Source organism: Mercurialis annua, linkage group LG3, assembly GCF_937616625.2.
Source record: "Mercurialis annua linkage group LG3, ddMerAnnu1.2, whole genome shotgun sequence".
In the NCBI taxonomy this organism is placed as follows: Eukaryota; Viridiplantae; Streptophyta; class Magnoliopsida; order Malpighiales; family Euphorbiaceae; genus Mercurialis; species Mercurialis annua.
Window position 1 is genome coordinate 5,266,975 of NC_065572.1, and position 12,674 is coordinate 5,279,648.

Below are 12,674 nucleotides of genomic sequence, written 5' to 3' on the forward strand. Positions count from 1 at the left end.
CACTCAACTGTCGCTTCGCCGTTCTTTTCATATTTGATTTTAGTTTTTTATTTAAATTCGTGGTGATTAATGCGATTTATATTAACTTTCATATCTAAATAAATTACTCTTTGATTTTTTTCAATTTTAGATCTAAAAATGTGCATGAAAAACGATTTTCTGCACAAAAAAAATTCCGCTCAAAACACAGCATCTGATTATCATATGAGTATCACTGCATTATCATAACATTATCATAATACTGCAGAAAAAATGATTTTTTTTTTAAAAGACAACGTCTAATTATCATATGAGTATCACTATATTATCATGTTGTTATCATAACACTGCAAGAAAAAAAATGATTTTCTGGAGAAAATAATGTTTGATTATCATATCGTTATCATAATATTATCATGTCGTTATCATAATATTATCATATGATACCGAGATGATAATATTTATGGTACCTAGATGATAATTTTATGATAATATCTATGATTATGTTATGATAAAACAATGTCTGATTATCATGTCAGTATCACTATATTATTCTGTCGTTATCATAACACTGCAGTATGATAACTAGATGATAATGAAATATGATAAAAATATGATAATTGTATGATAACCTATGAAAAAAATAAATTATAGAAGTGTTTATGATAACTAGATGATAACGGAGTAAAATCATAAATAATAAAATACCCAGAGTAAAAACATAAATCTGAAAAAAACATGAAGTATTTTCTGTAATTTTTCCGTGTTGAGGTATAAAGTGCAAATATTTTCATTTTTGCAATAAATACCTAAACTTTCCATAGTGCAAGACCATTGATACATATGCAGTTTGCAACTTTGACATTTAAATGCAAAATAGAATAAAAACATACAAACAACCAAAAACGGTTAAATTATTATAAAAAAATCATATATTTTCATCTTCAATTTTAAGAGTGTAATTTTATTATCATAAAAAATAATCATTGTTCATGTATATCATGTCATTATTGTTGTCACAACTCTTAACATTTTTAAATTTATCTAGATTTTTTCATTGGGAGTTGTCAACCCGTGAGAAGGGGAAAAAAAGGGACAAATACTTGTAAAATGCAAACACACAACAAAAAATAAATTTAATTTAAAAATGAAACAAACACAGTAAACAGCAATAAACGTCTTTATTTCCAATGGTTGAAGTATAAAACTATTTCCTTTTTCAACTAAATTCACCCTCACTGTAATTTCTTTTTATTACCACCAGACATGAGCTTTGTTACAAACTCAAAAAAAAAAATGTGAAAGAAACTCAACAATATGGTATGGTTAAAAAAAGGTATGCTATTTTGACTGCACAAGCGAAGCTCGCAAACTTTACACCACCGCGGAATGGTCCATAGCAAAACCCGCGTTCCTGAGCAGTTATTACTAAGAATAAATTAAATATAGCATTTAGGATGAAGCTGCCTTCTTACAGTAATTCTCAAGCCACTCCATTGTAACACTCTTTGGCCTCTCCAGTGCCAATCCAAGAGCTCGGTCCCATATTAGCTGTAGCAATGGAGAATAACATATAAGAAAAACTCAGGGTAGTATGCAGCCTACAATTTTGTAAAGAAAAAAACAAACCTGAGAACAAATGCCAATACTCCTCGATACGCCAAAAAGAACAGTGAAAAACCTGCCCACGAAGAATTCATCTTTACATCAACCAAATTAAGATCGGTAGAGCAAAAGTTAAAAAGTGCTTTGAGATGCAATACCTAGCTTCAGTCAAACCGTAATAATTCAGCAGAACACCGCTGTGTGCGTCAACATTGGGCCAGGGGTTTTTAACCTGCAACATTTCAGGCGTAAGACTCAATTTGGATTGATAGGAAAATTCCTCAGGCTAATAACAAGTTTACAGTTAGTCAAGGGGTGTGCAAAAACCGACCGAAACCAAACCAAAAAATTTGGTTTGGTTCACAAAATCTTGGTTCAGTTCAACCGAATGCACACCCCTAGTTGGATCCATGCACAGCACACGCATATATGCTTTCTTTAAAAATCAAAAGAATCAGTCACTCACTTTGCCTAGTTCCGTAAGGATTGGAGGCACAACTTCATATAGCTTTGAAACCTGTTGATGAAAAAATTTATGTAAGGAATTTACCGACAAAATATAATGTCACTGCTTCATTAAGGGCAAGGTAAGAACCAGCTGGAACATAGGATCATCAGGTAAATGCTTCAATGCAAACTCCCTTTGGCATGTGTATCGTGGATCTGTTTTACGTAATACTCCATGACCAAATCCAGGAACAACCTGCAGTTGAGAGATGATGAGACTCCGCTCAGCAACAGCGGTGACAACAAACCTTTGGTTTGACTTCAAAATGCGTAAATAAATTACCTTCCCACTATTTAGGGTCTTCCATACATAGTCTTTGAGATGTTCTTTGGTTACATTTTCCCCACACTCCTCAACCACAGATTTGATCCAAAGTAGAACTTCCTGCAATCCAAAAACTATAAACATCAAGGGAGAAAAGGGAAAGCAAACCAATGCTACAACTTAGAAGCATGTAAAAGCTATCTGGGAGAATGGAAACAAACATGTATCAGTTCTACCAAGGTAGTTAAAAGCATTAAGACGCCCTCAAAGCGAGATAGCCGTATATTGCCCGAGGCGGAAGGCGCAAAAAAGCGCTCACCCGAGCAAAGTAAGGCGCAACTTTTATTATTAAAATGTATTAAATATCTATATAAAATCATCTAAATGAATAAGCATTGAACATTCAACACAAATATAAAACTCTCAAAGATACTGGTTTAAATTTCTTGTTTGAGGCTTCTGCTTCAGTTTTTCTAGTGTGAGAAGAAGTGAGGCTGCTGGTTTAAATTTCTTTTTTAAGGCTGCAGACTATTTTGGCTTGACAATCACATGTGTTTAATTTTTGAGGTTTTCACTTAAACATGAACTCTTACACTTAATTGGAAACCTAAAAGATTTTAAAACTTCCTAAATAATTTAATTTACTAAACAATTAAAAGCCTTTTACAATTCCAAATAAAAACCCATTAAACCAGGCTATTTAATAGGGAATGTCTAACTAATAGCAAAGTCAAGTCGGTCATTTAAAAACAATAGTACCAAAATTAAGTACTAAAATTAATCGTTAATCTAGCTATCAAATAGTGATGCCTAGTTTAGAGTAAAATTGCATGGATCGTTTACAAAAGAATTCCAAAGTCAATCTTAAGAGTCAAAAACAACCAAAATCAATTGTTTTTCAGAAGAGATCGCTTTTTCTGGGGCTAGGCAAGCCTAGGCGCTCGCTAAAAACCTCCAAGCGCTCGCCTGATTGAAGGCGCCTAACCTAGCAGGTGTAAAGAGATGTATTATTTCAGGTAACTCACACTACGAAGAATTTTCTAAAAAATAGAAACCTTTGATATATTTGTTTGAAAGTAGAGAAATATTTAAGTTTACACTGAAAAAATTAGCTCCAAAAGTTGGGTGTGTTTCTTATATGATTAACCAACCACTACTTTCCTACTTCTTAACTACTGCAAGAAGGGAAAACAAAAATATAGTGCTAATTCTGCTCTACTTGATACAGACAAATTAAATGATAAATCAATACTCTAGGAGGGGGGGAAAAGAACAAGCAGTACGGAGAGAGAAGAATAGATGAAGAAAGTAGCGAGAGAGAAGGAGAGAGGAAGAGAGGATCAGTAGGCGAAAGTTAAATTAGAAGGTCGAAGCAGCATAGGATATGATACCTGATTAGCCAAGCCATGGAGAGGCCCAGCTAAACCATTCAATGCAGCAGCAAATGAAAGATAAGGATCCGAAAGTGCACTAGCAACCTGAAGAGTAGGACATGAATTGAACATGCAAATCAGCTTCATAATAAAGTAAATAAAACAAGTTCTTCTAAGAGTATATATATATATATATATATATATATATATATAAATTACCAACTTACCAGGTGGCCTGTATGGGCACTGACATTCCCACCTTCATGATCACTGCATAACATCATTATAAGAAATTAAAAGCAATAGAAAAGGAAAATTAAGGAGAGAATTTTCTTTCTCCAATATATGTTGTGTAATAAGTACACGTCCACTAGTCTAACATCAGCCCATACTATGTTTTTCAGAAAAGAATCAAATGTACAAACCTGTGGATTGTAACATAAAGCCTCATAAGCTCATGCATCTGGGGGCTATCAAATCCCAACATGTGTGAAAAGTTTGCACCATAATCTAGAGAGTCATTCGTGGAAATAAATTTCCCATTTTTGTATATCCTGTCGCAAGGCAGTACAAGGGTAATCAGGTGGAGAATGATGTCATACATATTTGTGATATTCAAAACAGCTGCTGAATGACAACTGTGGGTATAAATGGTAAACTAAATTATAAAGATTTTAATAAGTGTGTAGCAGCTGTTTAAAAACATTATAAAAAAATGGCCTAATGCCTTAAAAACCCTAACCTTTTAGCCCCTTCTCGATTCTACCCCGACGTTGAAAAAGTGGCTAAAAGGTGGGTTTTTTTTATAAGGCATTAGGCCTTAAAAAAAACCATGACGCTCTTTATCAACATTTCAACCAGGCCAAGTGTGCAAGGTAGAATGTTGTACAACAGCTCGCTCACCTTCGATAAACATATGAAGCAACTATTGGTAGACGGGCAATGAGATTGAGAGAATCCTCATAAGTTGGCTCCCAGTACCTATGAGAATTAAGATGTTATTAATATGCTGGCATTAACAGTAGAAGGTTGCAAAAATAAACCAATCCTTAGAACCTCACTTTGATTTGTGAAGCCCTTTGTCATATGCTTTCGAAAATTCACTTTGAACCTGAAAGATACAAGCAAGAAATTGAATTCATGTCCACATGCTACCTCTTAAAAGTTGCCAAAATAGTTGGATCGTACAACAAGCATTCAATAATCTAATGGGCCAGACAGCAGTCATCTCTCTGGGAGGGAGGGAGATAAGCTTAGCTAAAGTTAGTCTCCAATACGCTGATCAGCAATTAACCTTCAACAAGTCGGTCTAAGCTCTTATCAAATCAAAACTAAGCCAATAAAAATAGTAATTCATAGATAAGAACAATGAAAGATTCGGGAAACCTTCTAAAGATCAAAAAATAGAAGTTTCCATATTTTTATAAGCCAACTTAAAGTAGGCCAATAGGATCACTGCCTAAACATCAATAATGATGATTTACATTCCTTTTTCTTACTTGCAAACCCTACATTCAGTGCTAGAGTTGCTAAACCTAAAACATGTGCTTTTAAATCCACTATCTAATATGTAAGTACTACTGTTTTCCACCAGATTCGAACGAAAATGAATTCCCCTCTACCCAGATTTAAGACTTTTAACTAAATGAAAACCAAATTAAGGCAGGCATAACTTGCATAAGCTCAAAATATATTGTTACAAGAACAAGACCAAAAGGAGAACTGCCAAATAATAAGAAAATGTAAAATGAGAGAGTTAGGTGTTTGTTTGCTAGTGTTTTCTTTACAACTTTCCAAGTAATTCATAATCATATAAGATTATATGGTTAGAGATTTCATAACCTGAAGAGCCATAACACCAGATGTGAATTGGGTCATGGGATGAGCTGACACAGGTAGAGCATCAATGGCCTTGTACACATAATCTGTAAGGACAAAACATAATAATGTCAATGATAAGACAGGAAAAAAGATAAAAGTTCTTTCAGGTGAAAGCAAGCATCTGACATTGAAAGATTAAATAAACAGAAAGAAAAATTGAAGTTTTACTGTAATAGCTTTGCATTTATCAGATCCAGACGAATGGTCAAAATTAGTGTACAAGTACTGAGCAATACAACATGGAAACAAGAGACACAGCCTAGATTACAGACCTGGAACAGTGGCGCGATCACGTAATTCTTTTGACAGAGCATCAACCTGCTCTTTGCTGGGTACCTAATTTTAATAAAAGAAATTTTACCCAAAAAAGAAAAGAAAAATAAAGCTAGACAGTGTGATACACCAAATGTTGAGTAAAGACAACAAAGGATTAAAAAAACTCCTCAAAACCTTGTTGTCTCAAATTACAAAATCACCTTTCCAGTTAAAAGAAGCCAAAGTAGGCCCTCAGGTAAAGGTTCCCCACCAGACTTTGCTGCTGGTAGCACTTTTTGGCATTCAGGAATTGAGAGACCCCGGAAGCGAATTCCCTGAGCAAAAAGTTGAGTTAAGAGCTGACTGCTGAGAATGTAACGGAAATGAATAAAAAAATGAAATGAAGAAAGATTATACCTCATCTGGGTCAAGTAAGGAGGTTTCCCAAAGCAATCCTGTCATTCCCCTCATCCCACCAAGTACCTTCGAAACACAACGAATTCAGCTAAAGAAAAGTGAAATATCAAAGGAAGACGAAAGTAAAATTGACTAACCATGTCAACAGTAATATTTCCCAATTGAACTTTTCCATATTCCGTCTTGAGTTTCTTGATACGCTCCTAGAACCACTTAAGTATGAGCAAATGAATTGGCTAAGCAACTAGAAAGTAAGTAGAGAAAGACAATACCTGTTGCTCGGGAATCAATTCCGCGAGTTGAGAATGAAGGTCCTACACATCAAAAAGCAACGAGCTGGTCAAACATTAGATATCAGTATCAATTGAAATAAAGGAAAGGAAGACGAGAATTACAAGATGGGAAGAGGACTGCATCTGAATCCATCTCACAGAATTGGAGTTTTGAGTAGCCTGCTACTCATAATAATTAATCAATCAATCAAACCATTAACTCATAATAATTAATCAACCAATCAAACCGTTAACTCATAATAATTAATCAACCAATCAAAGCATTAACTCATAAAAAAAAAACAGAAAACTTACGGAACGAAGACGAGAAAGCAGAGAAACGCTGCCCTTAAAGAACACCATACTGACTGAATAATCAAAAACACATCACATCAGAATCAAAAACCAATTAAACATAGAGAAAACAAAGAACCAAGACCTGATGATCGCGATTAGGTGAGTCCCTACCTTCGTTGCAATTGGCGAAGAATCAAATGCTTTGCCAAATCTGATTTGAGGACTTTTTTTTTCACTTCAATGTTATTTTTTCTACTCTGTAAAATACGTGCTAGGAATAGGTTATTGTAAGTTGATTTCGATCAACACGTTAGTTCAAAGAGATTATAAAAATTGCTTATTCTATTTAAGAAGATTTGTTATGATTTCACGTATTTTGAAAGGAATTAATAAAAAATACTCGATTTTATTTTTACTAGTTTCGCATTACGTGCTATGCACGTGGCTCGTAACGTAACTTCTCAATAAACATATTAGTAAATTTATTATAATTATATCAATTTTTTATTTGTAATTAATATTAAATTAATTAAAAAAATTATAAAAGTAAATATAATATATTCGGTTATTAAATTTTTTTCCATACTGAATTTATTCTTATTTTGGTTTTATAATAACCATAATTAAATAAACTTAATTTTATTAATAATATCTTAAAAAATAATAAGATAAAAATTTAAATAATAATATATTTAATTTTGCAGTTCAATCAAACTAAAAGATAGGTATTCCTACTAATTTGGAGACAATTTAGTTATTTTTTACATACTAAAAATTAAATAGGAGATAATTTAGCTACCTAATCTAATTAGGACTTTAATTACAATAGTGATTAATTAAATAACTAATTAGTTAATAACTATAAAACCTTTATTTAGTAGTATACTGAAAAGGATTATTCAGTAAATTTGCCTGTACCCCCATCCGTGCTTTTATATATAGTATAGATTAGTAAATATTCAGGTCTAGAAATTTTATTATCTTATTCTCTTATTTTAATATTTTGTCTATACTCTTTAATTTTTTAAAATACTTTGTTTGATTTAAAGAAATATTTTTATAAAGCATTTAAAATCTTTTAAATATTATTTTAGGATTGTTTTTTTAGGCACCGGAATGGAATTTGGCTCACGAAACTAAGCGCAAAAAAAAACTATTAGAATAGAGATTTTAAATTATAGTTTTGGGTTAGATTTTTTTAAATATTTTTATTTTTTAAAATAATTTTATAAACATTCCTTTAAAAATATTCTATTAAGTTTTTAAGCTAAATTAATGGAAACTTTTTGAAATTTGTTCCAAGCGCTCTCGCGTCATGTAATGTCGTATTTGTAATGGTCTTACTTGTTTTTAAAGAAAACAGTGTAGTATTTTCGCGGCCCGTAACACAAGCGTAGGAAAAGGTTACATTATTCCTGTTTTCTAACTAAGGGAGACCTTTAAATATAGCTTTCCAATCATTGTTTGATCTTGCAGTGCTCACTATTTTGCGAGAAGCTTTTATTTTATAGGATACGTACAGATTTAGTACAGTTCAATCGTAGAACAATACCCTTTGGAATAAAAAAGTTATGGTACTTTAGTTGTGGGTTAAGAGGGAGAAGTTGGACTGTGTCAGATGGTAAAGCACTGCGATATCCTGGAAAAGGAACTGGCATTCAAAGAAGTTTCAAAAAGCTCTTTTTGTTAGAAAAAAAGGGCTAGTCAAAATGGTGCATCTAAGAACAGAGTGTTTTTTTACCAAAATCTAAGAACACAGTCAGCACATAAATAACGACATATAAGCAGCCTTCTTGCCTACTCTTGGCTTTTCTTGTCTACGACTTTTATAAGCTTGAAAATATTAACAGCCACATTTCACTTAAATTAATTCACCAAACAAAAATATTGTATTTTACATGATCTCTGCATCCGCATCTTTTTCCACTCAAAATTCAGCCTACACACACAAAATAATATGCAGCTTTGCCAATTAAGGCGTAGCACCAGTCATGAATCGATGGTCGAGCACTGCCTCTACTATTGGCCGTTTTCGGAACTCGGGATTTAGCATTGCCTGCAAACACAGACAAAAATAAATATTTTTGCGGAAAAACATATAATAGAATCAGGATTATAAATACTCGATCACATGAAAACAGGTTTTAAATCTGAACTCTTAGACTACGTAGCACGGAAATAGAAACGTAAGGGGCCAATATAAGAAACAACGAAGCAACATTTATACTAGAATAGCTTATATATATACTGCAACATAGCTCTTAACTCAAAGAACAAAATCTAATAAATGCTAAATTGATATTTTGGAAGTGCGGAAACTGAAAAGAAAAGCTACACATATCATCAACTTCAAAATGAAATTTTTACGTGAAGTAATTGCCATCCAGATCCGTCACCATGGTCCAAAAACTTGACAGCTTCTTCCAAGCGGTCATCCGCTAAACAATACCTGCACCATGAAAGAAAAACAAGGTTAACAATGTAAAAAAAAAAGTTGAGCCTATGACTATAAACAAATGAGAATCCTGACAAACTGTCTTATAATCCTTGTCTGCAACATCAGATTTATTTTAGTCTAACATGCGCAAGCACGTATCCGAGAGATTTATTTGTACTTCATACAACCAGGAAAAAATGTAATGATGTGAGGGGTTATATTAAGCATGAAAAATAGGCAAGATGTCAATCACTTGATTCCAGTTGTAGATTCATAAATAGAGGGTTCTGCAATTCTACAGGGCTATATTAATACTAACCATCTCCTGCTCCATTCACATTCTCAAACTACTTTCTTCTAACCTTAATCCTAAATTCACAAAAATATTCTTCTCAACTTCAGATGAGAGAAATGTTTTCTAACTTCTAATACAACATATGCATACACATCAACCGACGCAGCATCTATCAACATGTAATGAGCAATCTCTATATGAAAATAATGAGTGGGATGTCCATAGACATCATTCCATGGTCTCATAGACTCCACTAAACATAAGTGAGCACTAAACCTTTTAGATGCATAAACTATAGCAAAATGCCGAAAGTCGAACAAGCCAAATATTTTTTTCCAAAACGATTCATACAGTTTGTCTAATGGGGAAAGTAAACTCCTGGCAGCTCGTATTCTTATTAGCATGTCAATCACTAGTTTACTCAAGTCGCAGATTATATAAATCATCCTACTCTCTTGCAGCTTCAAGATCAAGTTTAAAAGTTCTTTCGAAAAGTCTCTGCAAGTTCAAGTACAGATTATCAGGATCAACATGGGACTATTGAGGTTTAAGTGTGTGATCGGCGGCGGTGCGTCAAAGATAAAAAATGCAGCAAAATTATTTTAAAACATATACTCGCAGCTTTTTTCTTTTTAAAAACACCATCTTAAAAATAGGGCTGCTAAACAACAATTAAAGTAAAAAAATACAGTCAAACTATAAAAAAATAAGTCAAATTTTGATCAATAATCATATCCATCAATCATATTAAATTATACATTTCAGTAGATATTGTATTAATTTTTCATTGATATTCTGCGAATATCTATTGTTTTTTCGTAGATATTTTGTTGATTTAGTAGACATCAATCTGCAAATGCAACAAGACAAGAGAGCAACTCAAGTTTCTTAAAGCAGAGACATAGCAAGAGAATTACCTGTACAAGACTTCTTCAGTATGCATTCCTAGGTGGTCCTCTCAACTTGCCAAATTAGCAGCATACTCAAGTCATATATCCAAAAGCACATGTGGCAAAGCTCTATTGGTTGCAGGTACAATATATTACATTGGCTAAGATTTTGTATATGTTAAGCCCCAGTAGGATCCTGCAATTGTTAATTGTGGTGCAAAGAAAGCCAAGTCAGATGATAAAAAATCTAACCTCTAAAATGCCACTGGCCAATTAGAATTCACTAATAGATCTCTTGTTTGAGATAAGTACCTGATCCCTTATTGGTTATAAACCGTGTATATATAGGAACACCATGGAGACCTAACCACAAACACCCAACAAATACAATAAACAAGCTTCACTATCCAAACACACAAAACGTTTCAATTCTAACAATGGCTGCTTCTACAATGGCCCTCTCCTCCCCGTCATTCGCCGGACAGGCAGTGAAGCTCTCCCCTTCTGCCCCTGAGCTTATGGGCAATGGCCGTGTCTCAATGAGAAAGACCGCCTCCAAGTCTGTCTCCTCTGGTAGCCCATGGTACGGTCCAGACCGTGTTAAATACTTGGGCCCTTTCTCTGGTGAGGCTCCATCCTACTTGACCGGTGAGTTCCCAGGTGATTACGGCTGGGACACTGCTGGGCTATCTGCTGACCCAGAGACCTTTGCCAAGAACCGTGAGCTTGAAGTCATCCACTGCAGATGGGCCATGCTTGGAGCTCTCGGATGCGTCTTCCCTGAGCTCTTGGCTCGCAACGGTGTTAAATTCGGCGAGGCTGTATGGTTCAAGGCTGGATCCCAGATCTTCAGCGAGGGTGGTCTTGACTACTTGGGGAACCCGAGCTTGGTCCACGCTCAAAGCATTTTGGCCATCTGGGCATGCCAAGTTGTGTTGATGGGTGCTATTGAAGGTTACAGAGTGGCAGGTGGTCCACTAGGTGAGATCACAGACCCAATCTACCCAGGAGGAAGCTTCGACCCATTAAATTTGGCAGAAGACCCAGAGGCATTCTCCGAATTGAAGGTTAAGGAGATCAAGAACGGAAGGCTTGCGATGTTCTCAATGTTCGGATTCTTTGTACAAGCCATCGTAACAGGAAAGGGACCAATAGAGAACTTGGCAGACCACCTAGCAGACCCAGTGAACTACAATGCCTGGGCATTTGCGACTAACTTTGCTCCTGGAAAGTGAAGCCAAATGTTTGAGTGATTTTCTATAAAATTATGTAAATTACTGTAGACTACAACAGTTGCATGAAACACTGGATTTGAAATTAAAGGATTCATCAATACCTAAGAAATGAAATTACGAGAAATCGAGTGTAGTAGCATAGCATAGCATATAAAGTAGAAAAAGGAATCAACATCACAAAATTCAGAGATCGAATAAACATTTATCATCTAATTAGGTCAAGAAATTAAAAGGAAAAAAACTAGTGTAGATGTTACCTGGAGAGACCGATGTTAGGATTGGAGGAGAGAAAATAAAATCAAAAGCAATTGGATTATGTGAAATGCTATTACTACAAAGCTTCGATGATCTGTTTAATATTAGCGGCCTTTGTATTAGCTCGGGACGAACAGATATTATACTAGTAGTCATATTGCATACGGTTGAAGCTGATATCTAGTTTGGCATTGATCGATCAAAGTTGTTACGCAGTTGAATTGTTTTGTTTTTCTCTCGGGTTTATTTTCAAAGAAAGGGTGATTGATGATATTTCCACTGCTTCAATGGTTGTTTCTGCTCATGTGGAATGTACCACTATTCCGCATTCCGATTTGTATGTGTTGTCTGTGCTTTCATCTGTTTATTGTCCTCCAGGATGGGTCAAATTGAATCATAATGCATTATGCAGCGACGTCTGCTAAGAAGGGTTTTGGGGTTATCGCAGTCATAGTAAAGGATTCTTCAGTATATGGGATTTGTGTACTTTTGAAATTTTTAGTATTCAGAGAAGCTTTAAATTAGGCTAACATTAGAGGTTGGCGTCAATTACAGCTTCAGTGAGATGCTCTCCGGATCATCCAAACAATTACTTCTAAATCTGCATCCCTTAATGTAGTTTGGTGAATCTGTCATGATATTTGACATCTACTGAAAAATCTTCAGACTTATACTATTTGCCATATAAAAGAACAAGGTATACAGAAGCTC

General features: G+C 34.5%; 3 protein-coding genes across 5 annotated transcripts; 1 reads left to right on the plus strand and 2 right to left on the minus strand.

Moving 5' to 3' along the window:
• Nucleotides 1-1,141: 1,141 nt before the first annotated feature.
• On the minus strand, nt 1,142-7,181 carry LOC126671789 (citrate synthase, mitochondrial). 2 transcript variants are annotated; one of them, XM_050365595.2, is made up of 20 exons: nt 7,023-7,181; nt 6,870-6,922; nt 6,678-6,734; nt 6,555-6,596; nt 6,420-6,485; nt 6,283-6,348; nt 6,087-6,200; nt 5,883-5,946; nt 5,572-5,654; nt 4,791-4,840; nt 4,633-4,710; nt 4,155-4,283; nt 3,957-3,999; nt 3,748-3,834; nt 2,375-2,476; nt 2,180-2,287; nt 2,051-2,101; nt 1,743-1,816; nt 1,609-1,660; nt 1,142-1,530 (listed from the first exon to the last, which is right to left on the minus strand). In XM_050365595.2, exons 2-20 carry the CDS (start codon nt 6,915-6,917, stop codon nt 1,432-1,434), a joined length of 1,413 nt encoding a protein of 470 aa, XP_050221552.1. In that variant the 5' UTR covers nt 6,918-6,922; nt 7,023-7,181; the 3' UTR covers nt 1,142-1,431. The 2 variants fall into 2 exon arrangements, with proteins under 2 accessions (XP_050221552.1, XP_050221551.1); XM_050365594.2 differs by having other exon boundaries at nt 6,678-6,737.
• A 1,535-nt stretch (nt 7,182-8,716) lies between these two features.
• LOC126671795 (uncharacterized) lies at nt 8,717-10,876 on the minus strand. Of its 2 annotated transcripts, XM_050365604.2 has the most exons (5): nt 10,786-10,876; nt 10,501-10,669; nt 9,935-10,081; nt 9,219-9,300; nt 8,717-8,907 (listed from the first exon to the last, which is right to left on the minus strand). In XM_050365604.2, exons 2-5 carry the CDS (start codon nt 10,524-10,526, stop codon nt 8,824-8,826), a joined length of 339 nt encoding a protein of 112 aa, XP_050221561.1. In that variant the 5' UTR covers nt 10,527-10,669; nt 10,786-10,876; the 3' UTR covers nt 8,717-8,823. The 2 variants fall into 2 exon arrangements, 1 of the variants encoding a protein (XP_050221561.1); XR_007639127.2 differs by lacking the exons at nt 10,501-10,669; nt 10,786-10,876 and having other exon boundaries at nt 10,035-10,331.
• Nucleotides 10,834-11,832, plus strand: LOC126671790 (chlorophyll a-b binding protein 21, chloroplastic). Its single transcript, XM_050365596.1, has one exon. It carries the CDS (start codon nt 10,911-10,913, stop codon nt 11,706-11,708), a length of 798 nt encoding a protein of 265 aa, XP_050221553.1. The 5' UTR covers nt 10,834-10,910; the 3' UTR covers nt 11,709-11,832.
• Nucleotides 11,833-12,674: the final 842 nt, after the last annotated feature.

What these genes read in the sequence shown, in the direction of transcription:
- LOC126671795 (XM_050365604.2), bottom strand. Translation starts at nt 10,526, where the DNA reads ATGCATACTGAAGAAGTCTTGTACAG. An exon ending in CTTTCCCCATTAGACAAACT is followed by an intron (nt 9,301 to 9,934) that starts GTATGAATCGTT and finishes TTCATGGTGCAG; the next exon opens with GTATTGTTTAGCGGATGACC. An exon ending in CTGGATGGCAATTACTTCAC is followed by an intron (nt 8,908 to 9,218) that starts GTAAAAATTTCA and finishes CTGTGTTTGCAG; the next exon opens with GCAATGCTAAATCCCGAGTT.
- LOC126671789 (XM_050365594.2), bottom strand. Translation starts at nt 6,917, where the DNA reads ATGGTGTTCTTTAAGGGCAGCGTTTCTCTGCTTTCTCGTCTTCGTTCC. An exon ending in GTGCCCATACAGGCCACCTG is followed by an intron (nt 3,835 to 3,956) that starts GTAAGTTGGTAA and finishes CCTACTCTTCAG; the next exon opens with GTTGCTAGTGCACTTTCGGA. An exon ending in TCCTTACGGAACTAGGCAAA is followed by an intron (nt 1,817 to 2,050) that starts GTGAGTGACTGA and finishes GAAATGTTGCAG; the next exon opens with GTTAAAAACCCCTGGCCCAA.
- LOC126671790 (XM_050365596.1), top strand. Translation starts at nt 10,911, where the DNA reads ATGGCTGCTTCTACAATGGCCCTCTCCTCCCCGTCATTCGCCGGACAG.